The sequence below is a fragment of the Nicotiana sylvestris genome, chromosome 1, assembly GCF_000393655.2.
Source record: "Nicotiana sylvestris chromosome 1, ASM39365v2, whole genome shotgun sequence".
Classification (NCBI taxonomy): Eukaryota; Viridiplantae; Streptophyta; class Magnoliopsida; order Solanales; family Solanaceae; genus Nicotiana; species Nicotiana sylvestris.
The window spans coordinates 141587090-141607658 of NC_091057.1; the positions used below are offsets into that span (position 1 = coordinate 141587090).

The following is a 20569-nucleotide window of genomic DNA, read 5'->3' on the forward strand; positions in this document are numbered from 1 at the left end:
AGATGATAGGCAAAATGCTAACCCGTACTAAATGATGAGTCACGACCTGTAAGGCACATGGAGTAGCCTAAAATTCCTGGCCTAAGGTTACAATTATTCTGATAGAAATGCAAACGGGTTATGCAGTCTTCATTTATAATCATCCCTCCGAGTCCCGTATGTTTTTCCTTTTCAGGAAAAGGACCAAACGAGAGAAACTATCAAGTGCTCGAGGCTTCATAATTCAACACTCAAACACTTGGGAGACTACATAATATACACGGACATATGTATAAAGAAGGCAAAGTAGATTAAGGAAAAATCAAGCCTGAAAGAGTCAAGTGCAGAGTAAAAGTCATAAAGCCACGAGCTAAGGCCAAAGAAAAACCTCACTATAGTTAGGGTAAAGGCTATGTACTAAAACGGGTTATAAGGAAAAAAACCGTGTCTATTATTCTTCTTTTAAATCTGTTACAAGAAAAATAGTTACGAGAAAGTTATAGATGTAATTCAAACACATGTAAAGTTTTATTCGGAACTAGACAAGGTTCAAAAATAAAAACTTGCCAAAGTTATTTCAGAGAAACATGTGTATTCCTATTTCTTTTATCGTATGATAACACCATTATGAAGTTGAGACGTCTTCTTCATTAAGTGTCGGAACATAAAAGGGCCCTCTTTTATAAAACTCATGTTTAAATTAATCATGAGGTTAACAGAAGCATTTTTTGGAAAACAAAAATGTAAATTATTTTGTAAGTCCTTAAAAATAAAGGCGAGAATAAAGCAAGCAGAAGTTTAAGATAAAAAACTTCTTAATATGTAAAAGAAATCTAAGACTAAGTTCGAACTTAGTCATAAAACTACGAAATTGTTTAGATTGCCCCATTAAAAGACTTGGAGACTGGCGTTTCTAAAATCAACCCTTAAATGAAGTTAAGGGTTTGATTACGATTTTCCAAAATCAAAACAAAAACAAAATCATTTGAATGATTAAAACTGGTCACTGAGAAGTTGTGGTATTGAGGCAGGAACGTCAATAGCAGCGGGCTCAATTTGGGCAGGTGCATCAGCAGGCGTGGTTTCAACTTGGCTTGCAGCAACGGGCTCGATCGGGTTTGAAATAGTCATGATACCCGTATCAGCTTCAAAATTCATGAGAGCTTCAACCACGGGCACTTCATCTACGGGAGAAGGGAAGTCCTAAGTTTGTTGAGCCTTTTCAATGGTTTCATTGATTTTAGCTAACTCCAACTCCAGGTTGAAGTTTTCTTGGCCAGCTTCAAGTAGGGTATCACGACGGGAATTCAAAAAAGCCCAACTTGCCTCAACAACAGATTTTTCTTCAAGGATCTCATAATCCTTTCCCCAAGCAGTGATGTCATTTTTTAACTCTTCATTTTCAGCCAAGGCGGAGCTGTGGGAAGCTTGAAGAGAGGTGTGGGAGCATTCTAAAGCACGCACCTTATCAGCAGAGATTCTGAGGTCTTCTTGTGCTTGAGTCAAATTTTGCACAAGCTCCCCAGCGTAAACTTCATTTTGGTTTAAAAGAGCCTTTAATTTTCTGATCTCTTCACTAGCTTTAGATAGCTGCTCTGAGAAGGAGGACTCGAGATGCTCTTTTTCTTTTTCTGCTTGGTGTGAAGAGGCTTTTGTAACCGCCAATTCTGAAGTTAAAGCTCGTACTCGCTGCTCTAAGGTATTCTTTCTCTCTTGTAAGTTCTCTATATCAAGCTGAGCACTCTCAAATTGCCCCTTCCAATTGGTTGCTTCCAATTGAGAGTCGCGTGCTATCTTCTCCAAAGGGGCAATTCTTTTCATCAATTCTGTGCCGATAAGATTGGCCTAAAAAAAAGAAATAAGAATCCCAAAGATGAAAAATTTTGCAAAGTAAAAGAAGGAAAATACCTTCAGAGTGGCATGCACGATATCATTCATTAAAGTCAGGGAACTGTGGCTCTCCAGCTTTACTTTTCTAATTGGGACAATAAGAGGCTCCAACCATACATCCGCCTAACTTGACTTTCTCAAAAGGCTGCTCTCAGCAGGAATTTCAATAATTACCCGCCTCATAGCAACACTTTTACTTGAAGAGCCCGTTTCAGTATGATGAACGATAGGAGGGGTAATAGTCAAAGGAGGAGTCGGAGAAGAGGTAAGAGCAATAGAAGAAGGAACGGAAATAGCCGGGGCTGGTAAAGAAGGAATCACAGGCACGGGTAATGAAAAAGACGATAAAGGTACTTCGTCTAAAATAGGCCCGACATCTTCACGACCAAATCCACTGACGAAAAGTTGGTCAATAGACTCACGAGTATCGTGGGGAGTGACGTCATTATCAGGAATTATTATTGGGGTTTCAACAGGTTCGGTAAGAGAAACCGAAACTTCAGCTTCGTCATCGGAAACGATGTGTCTCCTAACTCATGGCCTCGTTACCAAGGAACTCTCATTTTTCTCTTCTTCAGAATTTTCCTCTTCAGCAGCCTTCCTTTTCGCAGAAGAGGAACCCAAGACTATTTCTCGGGATCTCTCTAAAGAGATACAGATTTCCGAAGGAGTACGAGTTCCCAAAGAGACACGAGAGGCTGCAACTGCTTCAGCAGTAACCCCTCGAATAGCAAATCCTAACAAAAAAAGGATAAAAGTTAAAACAATAAAGGAGAATATAGGCACGAAAAGAACAAAATGTGAACTCTTACCATGAGTCTTTACCTTCCAACCAAAGTGGTTAGAAAGTGTTTTCCAAGATCTACCGTCCATTGGCGCGATCTTCAGCAATTTATCTACCCAACCACGGAAATTGGAAACATCCCTTACAACTCTCATGGTTGCTAAAAAGGGGGTAAAATTAGAAAAGCTGATAAACTTGAAAGAAGAAGGTACGAGAGGGATAAAAGACCTACGTGCAAAATTCCACTTCTCAGGGAAGGGAACATTATCTTCACCCACTAAACCAACAGTGGGGGCAGTAGAAAATCGGGCATACCAGCCACGATCCTTGTCATCTTCAGGGCTCACCAAAACCCTCTTACTCCTGGCTACTAGTGTAAAAACACCATTACAAAAAAGCCTAGGTGAGTAAAGATGAATCAAGTGAGGGAAAGTAAAAGGAGCTTCAGCTTTAGTGGCTAAATGCCTTAAACAGGCAATAACCCTCGATATGATTGAGCCAATTTGACCCAAGCAGACATTGAAGAAACAGCAAAATTCAAGAATGACTGGGTCGATTGTTGGTCTAAACCCTAAAGTAAAAGGGAAAGTGTAAATAAAAGAGAACCCAGTTAAATAGGAAGTAATTGTCTGATTCGGATTAGGGATAATAATGGGAAAATCATTACTCCAATAACAGTCCTTACGAACCACAAGAGTCAAAACCTCTGTAATTTGAGTGGGGTAAGCATCGACATGATCTAATGCAGAAACCTGGTTCTAAGAGATTCCCTGTCATGGTAAAAAGACAATTCTGAAGGGACTATCTCATCTACTAAAGGTTCAGAATGATTTTTACTCCTAGAAGAAGATTTGTGAGAAAGTTAACCTTTGGTTCTAGAGGAAAGACCAGAAGAAGGCATAGACGAACCACCTCGAGTAGATTCTAAACTACGAAGTCTACCTCCCTTCTGTGCCTAACAGGGGCATTGGGGAAGGAGTCAGTAATGGAAACTCTCTCAGGGTTAGGGCTTGGAGAAGACATATCAAAGAAGAATGATTTAAGGAAGAAGTAATCAGAGATTTGGAGAAATAAGTGTTCAATAAGCTTTATGTGATAAAAGACAAGGAAAAAAAAATTATATTTATACCGATAAGCAACTGCCAAAGGTAAAAGTGCGGAGGTGGAAAGACCATATTTATGATAACTGGCACTTCATTAATAGTGGAACCGTAAAAACCTTGAAAAAGGCTGCAAAAACTGCAGAGTCAATGGAAATTGATACGTGTACGGAATATTAAATGGAAGTGACAATTGAATCGTCAATTTTGTCATAACATTAATGGTGACAAAAATTTTCGTTTTAATGAAATTCATTTCCCAAATATTCAATTGATGAATAAATGGAAAGTGGGGGGACTATCTGTATTAGGAAAAATTGCATTTATATATGTAAGTGACATGTTGAGACACGTGGACTGGTCAAATAGTCAAAAAATTATAATTAGTCAAGACGAGCAGCAATAGAAACGAGCAAAGGCAAAGGAAGAGGCACGGGATGACATTTGAAGGATTCAGCGCCCGTACCTATTTAAGTCATTTATCAAAAGGAATGGATCTGACCATAATAAAGAGCGCAGATACGAAATTCGACTGGCATTAAATACTGGATACGTTAGAGAATTTGTATTGATTACAATGATTGTGTAACGTAGCATTCAATGTCTTTAATTATTCATAATAGCCTCATTATGATTTGGAGAAAACGCATATCTTCAAGATACCTATAAAAGGGAGGCATCTGGTCACTTGTAAACACAAGACACAATTGGAATATACTTTGATTCACTTGTTTTTCTCCTGATTACACTCTGGTTACTCCAAATTACTTTCTTCTACATATTCTTTTGATTATCAGTAACCCGCGTTCTTCTAAATTCTAGTTTTGACTGAAATTCTATTTTTTGGTTAATTAGTCGGGTCCGACGCGAGTACCCCGTTCCAGTCTCAATCCAAAGAGTTCCCAACTTCGGTTTCGACCTCATACGTTCATACTCTTACTTCTTTTGACTTACCGGAAAGTCGGTGCAAGCGCTAACCCTGAGTTCATCCATATATGTGAATTGTATGTAAAATTCTATTATAAAGCAGTGGAAGATGTTTATGTCTTTTCCTTGTAAATAGTTCCTATAGAAATAAGTACTAGCTAATTACCCCGGGATATACTTTACGTCCAATAATCAATGTTAACGTATCGAACAAAACCTTGCGAATTAACATGCTCGTAACTCGTAATGAATACACTGCCTAAATATTCTCTGAACTACGTATGTTGACATGTCTGACTTAAAACAAATGAGACGAAGTATGTAACGTTCAAAGAGCTTCCAAACATATTGGCATCTTGTGTCCTTTTCGTCTTTTTTGTTAAACTTCCTCGCATTTCTTTAGTGGAAGACAAAGTAAGGACCTGTCGAAAGGGACTATGCAATATATATTGATTTAACGTGTGCTACAGAATCATCCTGACCCTAAACAAACGGCATAGCTTTTAAATAAAATTACTTACACATTCAAGGTTTCAGCATCGATCTTTTTAGTCATTTTCCGAGAAGATAGAAAAAATTAAACTGTAGTTCATATATTTTGGAAAACTGAAGGCAATTTCTCTTCCATCGTCCACTTCTTTGGGAGATAACTAGGAACTGTTGGGTTTAAGCTTGTTAAAAAACTTAAAATAAAGAGTGAATGGGAAATTGAGGGGAAATAAAATATTTTGAATATCTCTCCTTGTTAAAGGGACATTGTCCCATATTGGAGGAAGAAAAGAGTTTTGATGGGTATATATATTGTTGGAAAATTAATTCAAAGTTGTAGTAGGAAACCTTAGTTATTTAGGATTTGGTTTATTTAGTTCATGTCTAAATATGATTTTGTGGTTAGAATAAATATAGGAATAGGCTTTTCTGTTTTTAGTTGAAATAAGTTTCATACTATTATAAATAGGTCTATTGATAGCTTATTTTATGTGTAGAAAATAAAGAATTATAGAGATCTATCAGAGATTAATTTCTATTTCTTCTACATTTCTGTTTATAAAATTATTAATTTAGTGGTAAAAGAATATCTACTTGTTTGTTCTCAATTAACTTTCCTAATGAAGTCAATTAACTTTGGTTGTTCTCCTTATATTATATGTCCTTTTGCTGGAATAATGAAGGACTAGACTTAACTAGAAAGTTAAGTCAGGTCAAGTAGAGTCAAGCGTGATGTCCAGCTATGTTGTAAGGAGCGACGACCCGCGTCCCACACGGTTCCTTCATTTAGCGTATGAGTCAGGTTCTACGTTTGTGAAATTACATTAATATCACGAAGAGACAATCTGATCTTACTGCAGAAATATTGCATTGACAAATTTGTTTCCCAACTATACTAAAAAAAAATAAAAAAATCGCAGGACATAGTAATTTTTAAGAAATTAATGATATATTCATGATTTTGTTGTTCAACATCAATCAATAATGCATGTAGGCTGTAGCTCAAGTCTAAAAGCTCATAACTCCAACTTAAAAATAAAAACTCATGGCTCAACTTTGGAAAACCTATATATGGGGTCATATTTATAAAGTTTCATTTTTCAATTTCAGAAAACTTGGCTCGTTCTGATACACAACTATTATCTCATGCTCAGTGCTCAATACTAATTCAATCTCCATATGGTTAGAAAATCATAATTTCACAAGTCAAAACAAACTGTCACATTTCGTCCTTGATGTCAAATGCTATTAAATATACAGTTGAAGGTTTTAAATTTACAAGAAATTGACATTGATAATGCCTACAAGAGGAAACAAACCTCTGCGAGCCTAAAACTGGAACAACTACATGAAACTAGAGAAGATCTTACAGACATTTCTGTCAGGTAACCAAACGAACAATACAACAGCAAGTAATGAATTGGAACAAATGCACAGCAACAATGCTATGCTACGGGCAGAGGAAGTTGTTGCTTGATTTTACATCTTCGTCATTTGAATCCGTTAGATGATCAAAGAAAGCATCAAGGTACCTAGGGCAATGATCATTCAGAGAACCTCTGCTAGCATTAGCCCGCCATTTTTGGTCTGCTATCATCTCAGGGGATAGCCCCCATTCTAGCATCTCTTCATCGCTATGATGGACTGCCAAGCTATATTCACCACCAGCCCCTAATTCCATAACTCGAAACTCACAATTCCCAAGATTGTTTAGGTACTCAAATTGCTCAACTGTCCATTTGAACCACTTCATTAGAAAGACTCGACTAGCTAGACCATGGGATATAATTACAAGATTCAACTCGTCGTTAGGGTCATGATGGTGCCTGTTCATATCAACATCCCTCCATAGAGATTCAAGGAAATCTGCATTAAAAAAGTTTTAACATGAAACTCAATATCAAACTAAAATTTCATAGATCTAAAACTTCACGCTACTAAATTGCAGCTGAATATGCAAACATCTTCCTTATTCAGAGCACTGAACCACCAGTTGCACTATAACAGATAACTTTTGTAGATACATGTAAGCATAGTAATAGTAATATTTACCTTGTACTATTGCGTATAAGTTAATTATTTAAAGCACATCACTTTATTATCCATTCAAGGCGGTAACACTCTGAAGACATAAGCAAGTCAATTACACTTTATGAAGACATAATGGAAGTTACAGTACTATTTTACACAGACTGAATAAAACATCTCTTCAATATAATCTTTTGAAAGGCATTAAAGACTCATAGCAGTTTGATATACTATTCTTATTTTAGCATGACCATAATTCATTAGCACAACAGTCTTTATCCCAGCCAACAGAGGAAGGACCAAAGCTTATTCAGCTTCATATCTACGAGGGCAGTATAAATCTTTTCTGCAACAGCATTTCTTTTAAAGCATAAATTCGTATTCTGGTTACCTTTAGCCATTTAATCAACGTTTTATTTGAAGATTGTTTCTTGGTTTCAATCAGAATAATAGTTGAGATCAATCAATAGAAGAATTGTAAGACACGGAGCTAAGTTGTTTTGAGACTCAAAGCTACAATTATATCCGGGAGATATATGAGAAATGAGAATGCAGTCCGGGAAATATAATTTTCAAGTAAACAATTAAAAAAATTGTAATGCCACCCGAAGGAAGAATCCTGCTGTAGAAAATTAACGTTTGGCCTTCGTTTAGCAAGATGAACAACATATTGGGCACAGGCTGCAGGGCTGGATTTTACTTGTACCTCTTTTTAGTATGATTTGCTATATAATACTACAGGTCAAAAAGTCTGATGCTGTTAAACTAATTCAATGTGGACATCAGGAATGCAAGATCAATACCACCAACATATTTTAACACACAAATCTCAATAGCAGGACACACTGAAATCCGTCTTGCCTTTGAGTGGCGAAAAGCGATGGATCTCATAGCAGCCTAAACATCATGCTAACTATAAAACCTACATCATGACCTAATCTTGGTCTAAGCCAAACCTGAAACGTATTGGTTATAACAGAATGCCCTCAACTAAAAGAGGTTCTCCCCTAGAAATTGGTACATTCTAGGAGACTGTCTCTATTATTCTAAAACCAGCAACAACACCATCCCCCCCCCCCCCATCCCAAACACAGTAAGAAAGCGTAGGCAAGATATGATGCCAGAAAGCTCTTGAATAGTCAAATGTATCCGAAAATCCTAGATAAAGATCACATTTCAGATGTAGACTTGATAAAATAACTTACTCACACAACCATAGGCTGATGTAGTAAGTCATTAGAAAGCTCAACAAATTATCACAACGCAGAGCTATTCGGACACCATATGAAATGAACCTCGTGGTAAAAATTCAACAAATGCAGCCCAGAAACCAAAACACAATTCAATCATCAACAACAACAACAACATACCCGGTGTAATCCCACAAGTGGTGTTTGGGGAAGGTAGTGTGTACGCAGACCTAACTCCTACCTTGTGCAAGTAGTACACAATTCAATCAAATAACAAAATACTTGCACTGCCACGAAATTAATTATCCTGCTCTTTCATTTTGAGCTAATCTAAAATAGTGTCCACTTAACTATCTTAATATTAGGCTCCTTGTATTTCATTTTATATGACTAGTTTGACTAGACATAGACTGAGAACGAAATACATATATTTTATGCATAAGCAAAATATATAGTACAATATAGCAAAAGTACTCTTAGAAACTTGTCATCTTCAACATACAATATCATTCATGCAAGAGCATGTCTTTCAAGGTAAAATGAAAATAATAAAAAATGAAGAGTTTCAAGTATAGAAAAAGATTCAATCTTTTAGAATGGATCAAAAAAGAGAAAGTGTCACATAGAAATGGAATGTAGGAAGTATATAAACATTAAACAAATTCGATATCTTGCTTTAACATTCTTGCTAGACAAAAATAGGAGAGAGGAAATTAAAGCATCATATAATCACAAATCACATAGAATTGCAAAATCAAAGAAAGACCATAAAAAATGCTTACGAGAAACTCGATCATAAACATCAGCAGCGGATTCACCCTCAGGAAACCGATAAAAGAATCTCCCAAACCTCTCACGTGTCTCCTTAATCACTTTCATACGCTCAGCCACTTGAAAATTCCCAAAATCCTGTTCTCTAACTCTGCACTCTTCTCTTACCCCAAGCACCCTATCCCTCGGAAATGCCCGGCCAATCTCCCGGAGCGTGGAGCGCGTGCGCACGTAAGGAGAAACATAGAAGTAAACCTTCCAGTTGTCCGATGATCCGTGGTCGGAGACAACATCAAGAATGCGGGAGCCAGCTTGGTTGGCTTGCTCAATCCCACGTGTAGTTAAAGGGATTTTGTAATCTGGGGTGACGCTGTATGCATTGTCGTCCTTGTTCCCTTGGCTCTCGCCGTGACGGACTAAGATTATGCGCTTTGGTAGGTGGTACTTAACATCGCTGCTTTCAGTTGTGCTGTTTATCATTATGCTTCTTCACTTGGTTTTTTGTTTGTTCAAGAAAAATTGTGGGTATTAGAAAGGAGTTTTCAGGATTTTGGAAATGGAATTGGTTGAGAATTTATAGAGACTTGAAAAAACAGTTTTTCGGTGGTTTTTTTTATTGCTGGAAGTGGGAACGTGCTGAATACTAGGAGATTTGAATTTTATTTAAGAAAAAGATATTTCTATTGCATTGGAGATTTAGGAAGAGGGGAAGTATAAAAAATAAAAAAATAAAAAAACTAATTATTGTGAGTTGACTATAAGTTTTGAAGATCTGTTTGACTTTTGAATCCGATCGTGTGATTTTTCTTTTCCACGCCAATACGTGTGACAAGAAAAAATTGATTTCCTCTTGCTATCAAAATGAAGAGTCCTCTTCGTTAAAACATTTCACCAAATATTTGTCAAAATTGGATTTAATAAAGCATAACAGTTTGCAGCTTAAAATATATGGTACAATGTGTATGATTCAATAAATTGACTAGATAAATTGAAATAAATGACTAAGCTAACGTTTCGTCGTAAATTTCCAAATTTGTTTTGAAAATTTTGATTTGGGTGAAGTTTGGTTTGAAAATGAAAATGTGTTTAGACATCGGTTTTCAAAACATATTTCACTTCTTTTTTAAAAAAAAAATCATGAAACATGACTTATACCCACAGGTTCTAAAAATAGCACAAATACCAAACAATACTTTCATCAATAACATTCATTATATCATCGCAAAACATAGTCCTGAACATAAATAAATTTGGTACAAAATTATCATTTTTATACTGAACTACATAATACACTATCAGATAATTGAGAAGATGAAGCATCATTGTTACAAAATAATAAAAGGTGAGCTCTTTTACAAAATACAAAAGTTTGGGACAATTTTTTAAAAATATAATAGTAATATTTTCGGCCAAAATCAGTTCTTATTTTGGGATTTGTGTTTTGAAAATTTGCCGAAATATGAAGTATTTGTTAAAAAAAAACAAATAAATTTTGACAAAATATACGCCAAACGGGTCCTAAATGTTTTTTTTTGTCTTTCTTGAAATCCTAATCTAGCTTCAAAGTTGGCAGCCATTTGACATAATGAATTTTTGTGTGAGTGATCATGTGAAACTATACCAAAAGTAGAATATTTAGGGGCTTTTTCAAGAAAGAAAACAATTACTCCATTCAAATATCTAGATGTTTTGACCAAGTGATATGTGCCAGCGATTTGACACTTTGCAAAACCATGTCGGCCTAAGAAACTAGATGAGGACAATGATAAGATTGACGAGGTTAATGGAGGATTGGAATTGGCGACCATCATCTATACCACTATATTCAACTCAGTAGAGAGACAAGAAATTTTGTTAAGGAAGTTTAGGATTTAATATATGTGTATAAAAAATTATTTACCATAAATTGGATAACAATTAAATTTATACGCGAATTTAGGACACGTGATATAACTTGGTACAAATTAAGAAGAATAAATTAATATTGATATTGACGATGAAAGAAATAATGCAAACCACACGAATTGAACAACCTTGGCCTTCGAGTTCAGTCACCCTTGAACCAAATTTTTTTCAACTTGCTTATGAATAGAATAAAAAGATAATGAAAGCTAGAAAATGACAGTATATTGTTTAATATTGCGTGAATATGATGTCTTTTAGAAATGATCAAACCCCTCACTTTATATAGTAGAGAAGTCCTACTCTAGATACAATTCTATATGAGGTAAAAAATCTCATAATTGGCTAATTAATCGGTATCTTCTTGATACATGCCGGAATTCGCACTGTGATCCTCGCCTGATTGCGGATATTTCTATTATTTGGCTCGGTAAGCTTCCTTCGATCTCTATCTTGTTCGGTCTCAGTCTTGGTCGATCACAACCTTGATCGGTCTCAGGGCTACGAGCTCGGCAACCTAACTTTGCATCATGGTTCGATATAACTCGAGGATGAACCTCGGCCTATCATGTTCCGGTCTCGATTAGTCATACAAAAGGGCAAAGCTGATTTTGACCGTATACATATAGTCCCCTCGTTTCTCAGAGAAAAGATGACGAGAAACGATATGAACTTTTCCAATCCCATCTCGATGTGTCATGATGTAAGCGACGAGCCCGACTATGATGTTAACGACAAGTGGATACTGAAATGTCCCTGTCGGTTCGGTTACCGAGGCATTAAATGCATGTCAGTTTGTTGGTCAGCCACCACTGATTCTGTACCGTCACCAGCAAAGTATAAGTACCGCCACCTTCTTCCACTCAAACTTTACGCTCAAAATTTCCCTCATTGTTGCTTCTCTTCAAAAATCTTCTTTGCTTTGCAACTCTCGCTCCTAAATCTCTTGAATCTTAAGAAAATCGCATACCATCCTAATTCCCTTCTATTCTATTTTACAATGGCAAAAACTTCTAAAACCCGCAAAAGGAGGCTGCGTCTTCTTGACGGCCTGCCGGCGAGGGAGCTATGACGGAACTTCCCCTTGAGGATTTCATTCTAGGAGGGTGCCTTATTGTCGCCTATTTTAGGATTGAAAAAACCTCCTCAATACCTTCTTTTCTATACTGTTTATAGACTGGGTCTATAAACATGTTGTGGTACCTTCACCCGAGGAGTCGATCACTACCCATGTGGAGGGTTTCCTAAGTGTTTACACTTACCCTTTCACGTTGGGTCCCTTAAACCCTATCATCGTCGCCTTCTGCAAGAGGTATGACGTGACCCTCGGCCACATTCACCCTTCCTTATGGAGAATAGTGATTCTCCTCCGATTCTTCGTGAGCAAAATCGAAGGATGTCCTTTCACCCTCGATCACCTTATGTGCCTTTACAGTCCCCGACTTTATCGAGAAGGGTTGATCAAGCTTGCTCGTCGGGCCGTCAAGGCCCCGTTCTCGAGCATAGACGAAGCTCGCGACCGATGTTTGATGGGCCGATTTGTCTGAATAAGGACTTCGGACCTAATCTCTGCTGAAGACATACTGTTTCCTGAGAAATGGAACATGAACCGTGAGTAGTACTTTGCTTTTTTAATTTTGTTGTTTTACTTCTTACCTTATTTCCTCATCTATATTTTTTGGTGTTGCAGATATGGCCTAGGCACCGGAGGTAATCCCCGATCTCGACCAATGGGTCGGAAGCCTAGTATTGCTGAGACCATACTCCCAGCGTGCTTGGATGGAATTATCAAAGGGTTATGGGAGGCCCGCAATCATGGTAAGCTTCTTTCTTAGAACGGTTATTATTCGGGATACTTCTCGAGCTTACTCGTCTTTTTTCTTTTGTAGGTCACAGGAAGGATGTGGCTATTAGGCCTCCTTCCCAACCACCTACTCCGAAGCAGGCCAAAGAGAAGAAGAGAAAAGGGGCTCCGGGTTGCCTGAACTCGAAAAAGCAAAAGTCAAAGAAAAGGCAAGCTCGTAAACACAATGGGAGCACCATCGCTCTATCTTTGGACTCAGTTCATCGGCTAAAGGATGAGTCCGAAGAAGAAGAAGAAGAAGAAGAAGAAGGATCCAATCTAGTAGCCCATGTGTAGGCTGGTGCTTCGATTCAAAAGCCCTCCGAACCGGAGGAGGTTGACGAGGGAGCTTCGGCCGAGGTTCCCGATCCAGAAGGAGTTGATGACACTCTGTCCCAGGCTGAGATCGTCGAGAGAGAGACCGGGGGTGAGGCTTCCCGAGTGGCAGAAGATGTTCTGAGAGACGAGCTCGGTGTAACTGATATTTCCGGGTCCCCTCAGATTTCGGACGCCACGGTCCGTGAGGCCAATATGTTGGAAGGTCGTTCTTGCGAGGGTCCTCACGGGGCGGTCGATATTCACGGCTTCTTGGATGGGGTTTAGTTCGACACTTTGGAAGATGTCACTGGGATTGGTGAGTTATCGGTGCCAAAGAAAGCATCATCCCTGGAAACTACTAGGTCTTCGTCGAGCCCAAAATTAGTGGACCGATTCCCGACCTCAAGTATTAACCTCGGCCAAAGGCGGAATATAGTTTTTCTGTACCGGAGGATGCCCGGGTCTTCTCTCACCCCGTGGTGATTGTTACCTACTTCAGATGCTTGGTGATCAAGGAAGACCAAGCCGTGATGAATGCGGTGGGAGCCGTTTGCCTGTTCAACGAGGCCCAACATGCTCTGAATTGGGTAACTTCGAGGGATATTCCATTATCTCTTTTAAACTTGGAGTTGTAGGTAATTCTAACATCTTCTTTCTTGCGTGTAGGCTTCGGTATTGCATTACGAGGCTTTCCTTTGGATCTAAGAGGAGTGCGAGGCTGAGGTTCGTGACTTCACTGAGAGAAGTGACACCTACAAGCTTCTCACTAAGAAGCTTCAGGCAGATTTATTGACGGCTCGAGATAAGCATGCTGAGATGGCTAAACAGGTATTTTGAGTGCTTCACGATAATGAAGATGAATTGGAGATAACGACTAACGATCTGATTCTGCAGGTCCAACAGAGGCTCGAATAGATCGGGGATCTTTAGAAACAAATAGATGTAATTCGAGTCGAGGCTGAAGAGCTCAAGAAGAACATGGATATCTTAGCCTCGAAAAAGGAGGCTACCAAGCAGAGTTGGAGTCAGCCGAGTCCAGCTCCGGGTTGCAAGAGAGAAAACCTTGGTGCAAGCCAAGAAAATTGAGGAGATTCAGTCCCAGTTAGCTAACTTGGCCAATGAGCTCGAGGCGACCAAATCTGAGGTGGTCATGGCCAACACCAAAGACAATGTTACTGCGACCTAGTATAAGGCCAACGTTGGGGCCATCTAGACACGGGACAAAAGCATGGTGGATCATGCAAAGTGGCAAGCTCGAAGGGAAGCCCTCGAGGGAGTCCATATTCAGGTCTTTGATATACAGGCTGAACTTGAGAAAGCCAAAGCAGAGGAAGCCAGGGCTCGAAAGTTGGCCTTTCATGAGGAAGACTCATATAGCATAAGTGAGCCTGAAGGCGGGGAAGATCCCAAGGGAGAAGATGTTGCCTCTGATGAAGATCGGGCCACTTAGGTGTGGCGCCCCCTTTTTCCCTCCCTTTTTTAATAGGGGAAGAGTTCCTTGTTTCGACATTCACGGGGTGTAATACTCATTTCCTTTTTGGAATTGGATATTGAAGAGTCGTCACCTAACGGATTATGGTGCGTTAGGGCACTTAGAGCGATTAACTCTTGGGTTGGTTTGCATTACGAGAGATTAGGGTAAGGGCTTGAAGTAACCTCGAGGGGAAGGTGTTAGGCACCCCTGTTGGTCCACAACTGTGGGTTCCGACCAAACCTATATTCACAAATTAGTCTATATAAATAGTTGAATCAAATAAATTGCAAGTAAAGCACGTTAGATAACTCAAGTAACAAGATAAAGGTTTGGACAAGTATAGTATGGAAAGGCCAGCCTCAGTATGCCAGAGTTCATAGGGTTCTCAAAAGGATCTCAAGGCAGTACACATACTAGAGGGGGTAGAACTTATTGACTAAGAGTAAAGTGAAAGTGAAGGACACAAGTTGAAAAATATTCTAGTAAGACTGTACTTTAACAAAAGTAATTCAGTAAAGAAATAGAGGTTGTTTGAAGAAGAGATTGGAGTAGTTAACAAAGTTCAAACACCTTAGGATAGGATCATACACAGCTAGTTCACAGAACCAAGTGAATTCAGTAGTCACACATGGGGTCAAGGGGTTTGGGACACATAGAACATTTGGCTGCAAACACATAACCCAGTAAAGGTCTTAGGACTGGTTCAGACATGCTCAAAAATAGCTGACACTGGCATAGTCACAGAACCAGTCATGGAGAACACAAACACATAGAGGGGTGACAGGGATTTGAGGATCTATAGGATATAAGATGGTAAGTATACAATAAGTAAGAAACAATTGGTAAGGCATGCTCAGAAACACATATAAAGTGAATGTATTAATTTAAAGGAAGGGTAAGACATAATAACATGCTGATAAGGTAACTTTTAACTATAAATTTCACAACAGAACCACAAATAGAAGCAAACCAGAAACAAGAGAAACTGAAATAATAATAGAAGCATGTTGTTGTTGGAACTCTAAATTGAAATTATGACATACTAGTGAAGAGGAGAATAAATAGAATGAAAGAACAAAAGAGTACAAATGGTTAGCCTTGGCTTGCAGCTGGCTAATAGTAGCAAATAGCATAAGAGAGAGAGCAGAGATTTTTTAGTAAGAGAGATAGTTTTTGAAACCAAGTGTTCGTGTCATGTGTTAATGAAAGACTTAGAGTATTTATATTTTTGAAAATAGGTAGAAAATAAGGTAACAAGTAAAGGTTTAGTATAATTATGGAAGTAATCACAAATAGAATCCAATTAATACAAGTACTCCCCTTTAATCAAGGAATCACAGCTTAAACGGATACCAACAGGGATAATCAAGGAAAGAAAATCAGTTGAGAAAGACTGATTTTTACCATATAAGGGGTAGCAAAAGTATAGAGCATATGATTGAGTCTAAGTATAGAATATACCAATTAAGGAAAGGATTCAGTAAGAATGAAGTACCACAACAAATAAGGAAATGGAATCGGTCAATTAAACAGACAAGGCAGAGTTTTAGGGTTTTAAAAGACAATCTTTCAATCAAACCATCAATTAAGGAAATCAGAATCAATCAAGAGGGAGTCATGATTCTATATTTTAACATATAAATAGAGGAGAACAAACAGACGTAGAAAACAGGCAAAGTCAGCCATATCGACAGAAAGAAGCAAGAGATGACCAATCAAGATAAGTACAATCACATAGAGGTGACACAAGTAGGCTAAAGACTTAGTAGAAAACTCATTCGAGGCATGGTAACCACAGAAACTTAACAAAAATCAAGTAGTCATGCTAACACACAGAACAAAACAAAGAAGATCTAAGAAATTAGGGATTTTAACAAAGTCGAGTTGAAAAAGTATTAAGAACACAAAATCAGTCAAGATATGCGAGGAAGGAGGTTTAAACATGAAGAAAAATTGGTTTAAACAAGTGTAGAAGAAACTTCGAGAAACCCTAATTTTAAATAAAGTAAAAGCGGTTTAAAGTTGATGATTTTTCAAAAGAAGTTTGAGAATAGTGTAGAACATAGAAAGAAACAGACTTAAATCGTTGAAAAGAGCACATATCTGAGAGATACAAACGAAAGTTAAGGTTTCAAAGGAAACCCAAATAGAAACGGAAGAACCTGTTATAAACTTCAAAGATCGTAACATATATGGTGTGATTTTGCCCAAAATCACACCGGAGAAGCCATGAACAACCAAACTAGAAACCCTATATACATATCGGCATGGCCCAGGGCCCTTGAAGGCCTTAGAGATGATGGGCAAGGCGATGAAGGGACCATTGGAGGCTTGGTGTTGAAATATAGTTGCTAGAGATGGTCGGAGAGGGAAGCGGTGGTTGAAGAAGGCTAGGGTTAGGTTGAGAAAAGAGAGAAGACCAGAGGATTCAAAGGCGGCGTGTTTGAAAGAGTAATTAGGGTTAGGGGTTGTTTAGAGTTAAAAAAGGAAAGGACAAATGAGGGTCGTTGATCTTTTAGATCAACGGCCGGGATTTAATGAGGCTTTGGGTCAGGTAGGAGTAATTGGGGCATGGGTCGGGTATTTTACTCCGAAATTGGGCTGGGTATTGAGTCCAATTTGGCTAAAATCGAAAGCCAAATATAGCTATAAATTAAATAGCTAATTTTTCCTATTTTAGTTATAATAAATAGTTTTCTGAAAATAATTTTTCTATACCAAAATAATTTAAAATATGCAATTATCCTTTTAAAAATATAGGGACCAATTTTACACATATAAAATATAATTATACATTAAAATGGGCCAACATTGCAATTATGTGCAATTTAGCTTAAAAAATACTAAATGTAATTATAAAAATGCATAAAAAATATATTGGCCATATTTTGGTATAAGCATAGAAATTAGATGAATAATCATCATAACAATAATTTTGGAAATAATTATTTGGGATTTTATGAATAAAAGGGGAGAAAATAAATCAATTTAAACCCTTAAAATGATGAAAAAAATTATAAAAATCTTGTGCATGCTTATATATGCATACATATGCTATTTTGAAGGTATTTATGCATATTTAAAATATATAGGGAAAACTTGGGTATCAACAGCTTCCCCTCTTTACACGGGAAGGATGAAAGAGTTTTCGGGTAAAGAAATAATGGCCAATTTTGACCGGATGGGATGTTTCAAAAGACGGAGGCCGAACTCTGGTTTTTGAGTTGCCTACATATCCCTAGTTTTACAGGAATCAGGCCATGTGTAGTTCCGGATTCACCTGCAGAGTATGCTGATGAAACTACTGCAAGAACAGACACGAGATGTGGAAGCGGTTATGATTAGCGATTAAGGTTTGGGATGGTTGGAGGGAACTGGAGCGAAATCTCTCCTACTAGGATAGCAGTTGCTTACTGGTTGCCTACAGATAAAAGATGCTACAAACGTATTTGCAAAAATTTAAACATGATGCAAATTCCCTTTGGACCATGAAGGTTGTCTTCGGGCAGTTAAAGATGACGTCCTTAGACCATGACGTCATGGGCCATGAATTGTTTAGTGAGGGATTGGCAGGCCATGAAATGGTGTTATCAGGCCATGAAAATGGTGCCTCCGAACCATGACGCCTTTGAATAATGATATGCAAATTTGAGAGATCCTCAGGCTATGGCATGGTGTCTTCCGGCTATGAGGATGGTGCCTTTAGACTATGATAATTTGGACAAATTGGCAATTGTTTCAGCCCATGATATGCAATAATATGATGTAACAAGATGAGGCTTAGTCTTGCAAAGTGGAGGGCAGAGCTTAGCCCAATTGAAAAGCAAGTATATAGTAGTAGAAATAGAGCTATATCTGTGAAAAGAAGGGACAATGATTAGTCCCGTACAAGTGGGAAGGTAAGGATTAGCCTTATGCAAGTGGGGAGGCAAGGACTAGACTCATGCAAATATGGAGGCAAGGATTAGCCTCAGGCAAATATGGAGTCAGGGCTTAGACTCATGCAAGTATGGAGTCAAGGATTAGACTCATGCAAATAGGGAGTCAGAGATTAGACTCATGCAAAAGGAAGGCAGTGCTTAGCTTTATGCAAGTATGGAGGTAGATCTTAACCTCATGCAAAATTCGGGACATGGCTTAGTCCCATGCAAATGGAAGGTAATGCTTAGCCTTATGCAAATATAGAGGTAGAGCTTAACCTCATGCAAGATTCGGGACAGGGCTTAGTCCCATGCAAATGGAAGGCAATGCTTAGCCTTATGCAAATATGGAGGTAGATCTTAACCTCATGTAAAGAGAAGTTAGTGCTTAGCCTCATGCAAATATGGAGTCCGGGACTAGACTCATACAAGATTGGAGACAAAGCTTAGTCTTATGCAAATGTGGAGTCAGAGATTAGACTCATGCAGAAAGAAGGCAGTGCTTAGTCTTATGCAAATATGGAGGTAGAGCTTAACCTCATGCAAGATTCGGGACAGGGCTTAGTCCCATGCAAATGGGGAGCCATAGATTAGACTCATGCAAGATTGGAGACATGGGCTTAGTCTCAAGCAAAGAGAAGGCAGTGCTTAGCCTTATGCAAATATGGAGGTAGAGTTTAACCTCATGCAAGATTCGGGATAGGGCTTAGTCCCATGCAAATGGGGAGTCAGAGATTAGACTCATGCAAAGAGAGAATAGCAGATAAGGGTAGAGTATGTCTTAGCTAGGATATGTTTAGTGTCTAATGGCCGGATGGATAAGGAATTTGCATTGTGTATATATGCTTCGTGAATGCTACCGTTACGTTAAATGTGCCTGCGTTCAAAGAAAATTTGTAATGTTTATGAGGGGAGGTTGGTTCTTGCTTCGTCTGCCGACCTTGCTCTTCTCCGATCTGGAAGCCCCCTTTGAGTTCCCCTAGGTTGCACCTGACGGTTATGAAAAATAGAATTTTCGAAAAATATGCATTGATAAAATAGAATCGTTTTTGAAAGCGTATTGATATATCAAGTAACTTTTGATGAACTAGCGACTGTGACACATTTCAAAGGCATTGCAGCTCTCTTATATTGGAATTTTGAGGGTCCTCCTCAAAATTCTACCCAGTTTGGTAGATGATTTTAACTGTTTGCGGATGGTGGACCCCGCTGAATCTCCTTCAGAATTTTGAGAATCCTTCTCAAAATTCTGCCCCAGTTCTTGACTGATTATTGACTTCCTGGCATGTGATGGTGCTGGCTGGACTTGCTCCGAAATTTTGAGGACCCTCCTCAAAATTCTGCCTCAGTTTTTGATTTTGGGGGAAATGAAAATTTTATTATAATATGACCGAACCCATAAGGCTGCCTACGTATCCCCTCTTAAACGGGAATCAAGTCAAGCATAGTTCAATTACATCAGAAAAGAAATGTGAAATAATCTAAGCATAGTATCTCTTGATTGCATCTGAATTGATTGGCTTTGGCCAGATTTCTTCATCCATTTCTGCAAGTATGAGTTCTCCTCCTGTCAGGACCCTATGAACCATGTACGGACCTTGCCAGTTGGGAGAGAATTTCTCTTTGGATTCATCTTAGTGTGGGAAGATTTTCTTCAATACCAGCTGCACTGGTGCGAACTGTCTTGGTTTGACCCTTTCGTTGAAAGCTCTGGACATTCTGTTCTGGTAAAGTTGGTTGTGACATATTGCGTGCGTTCTCATTCCATCGATAAGAACCAATTGTTCATAGTATCTCCTTATCCATTCTGCATCACCGAGCTCAGCTTCCTGTATGAGTCTTAAAGAAGGAATCTCTACCTCAGCTGGGATGACAACCTCGGTAACATAAACCAGCATGAAGAAGGTTGCCCAGGTTGACGTGTGAGCTGTGGTGCAGTACCCTAATAGAGCAA

The 20569-nt window shown here is 38.5% G+C and overlaps 2 protein-coding genes across 2 annotated transcripts; both read right to left on the reverse strand.

Moving 5' to 3' along the window:
* Nucleotides 1-972: 972 nt before the first annotated feature.
* On the reverse strand, nt 973-2808 carry LOC138875383 (uncharacterized). Its single transcript, XM_070154211.1, has 5 exons — nt 2682-2808; nt 2427-2606; nt 1998-2171; nt 1306-1805; nt 973-1182 (listed from the first exon to the last, which is right to left on the reverse strand). The coding sequence occupies exons 1-5, from the start codon at nt 2806-2808 to the stop codon at nt 973-975; spliced, it is 1191 nt and encodes a 396-aa protein (XP_070010312.1).
* Nucleotides 2809-6366: 3558 nt separating this feature from the next.
* Nucleotides 6367-9726, reverse strand: LOC104210717 (phosphoglycerate mutase-like protein AT74H). The gene is made up of 2 exons (XM_009759678.2): nt 9170-9726; nt 6367-7035 (listed from the first exon to the last, which is right to left on the reverse strand). Exons 1-2 carry the CDS (start codon nt 9636-9638, stop codon nt 6620-6622), a joined length of 885 nt encoding a protein of 294 aa, XP_009757980.1. The 5' UTR covers nt 9639-9726; the 3' UTR covers nt 6367-6619.
* Nucleotides 9727-20569: the final 10843 nt, after the last annotated feature.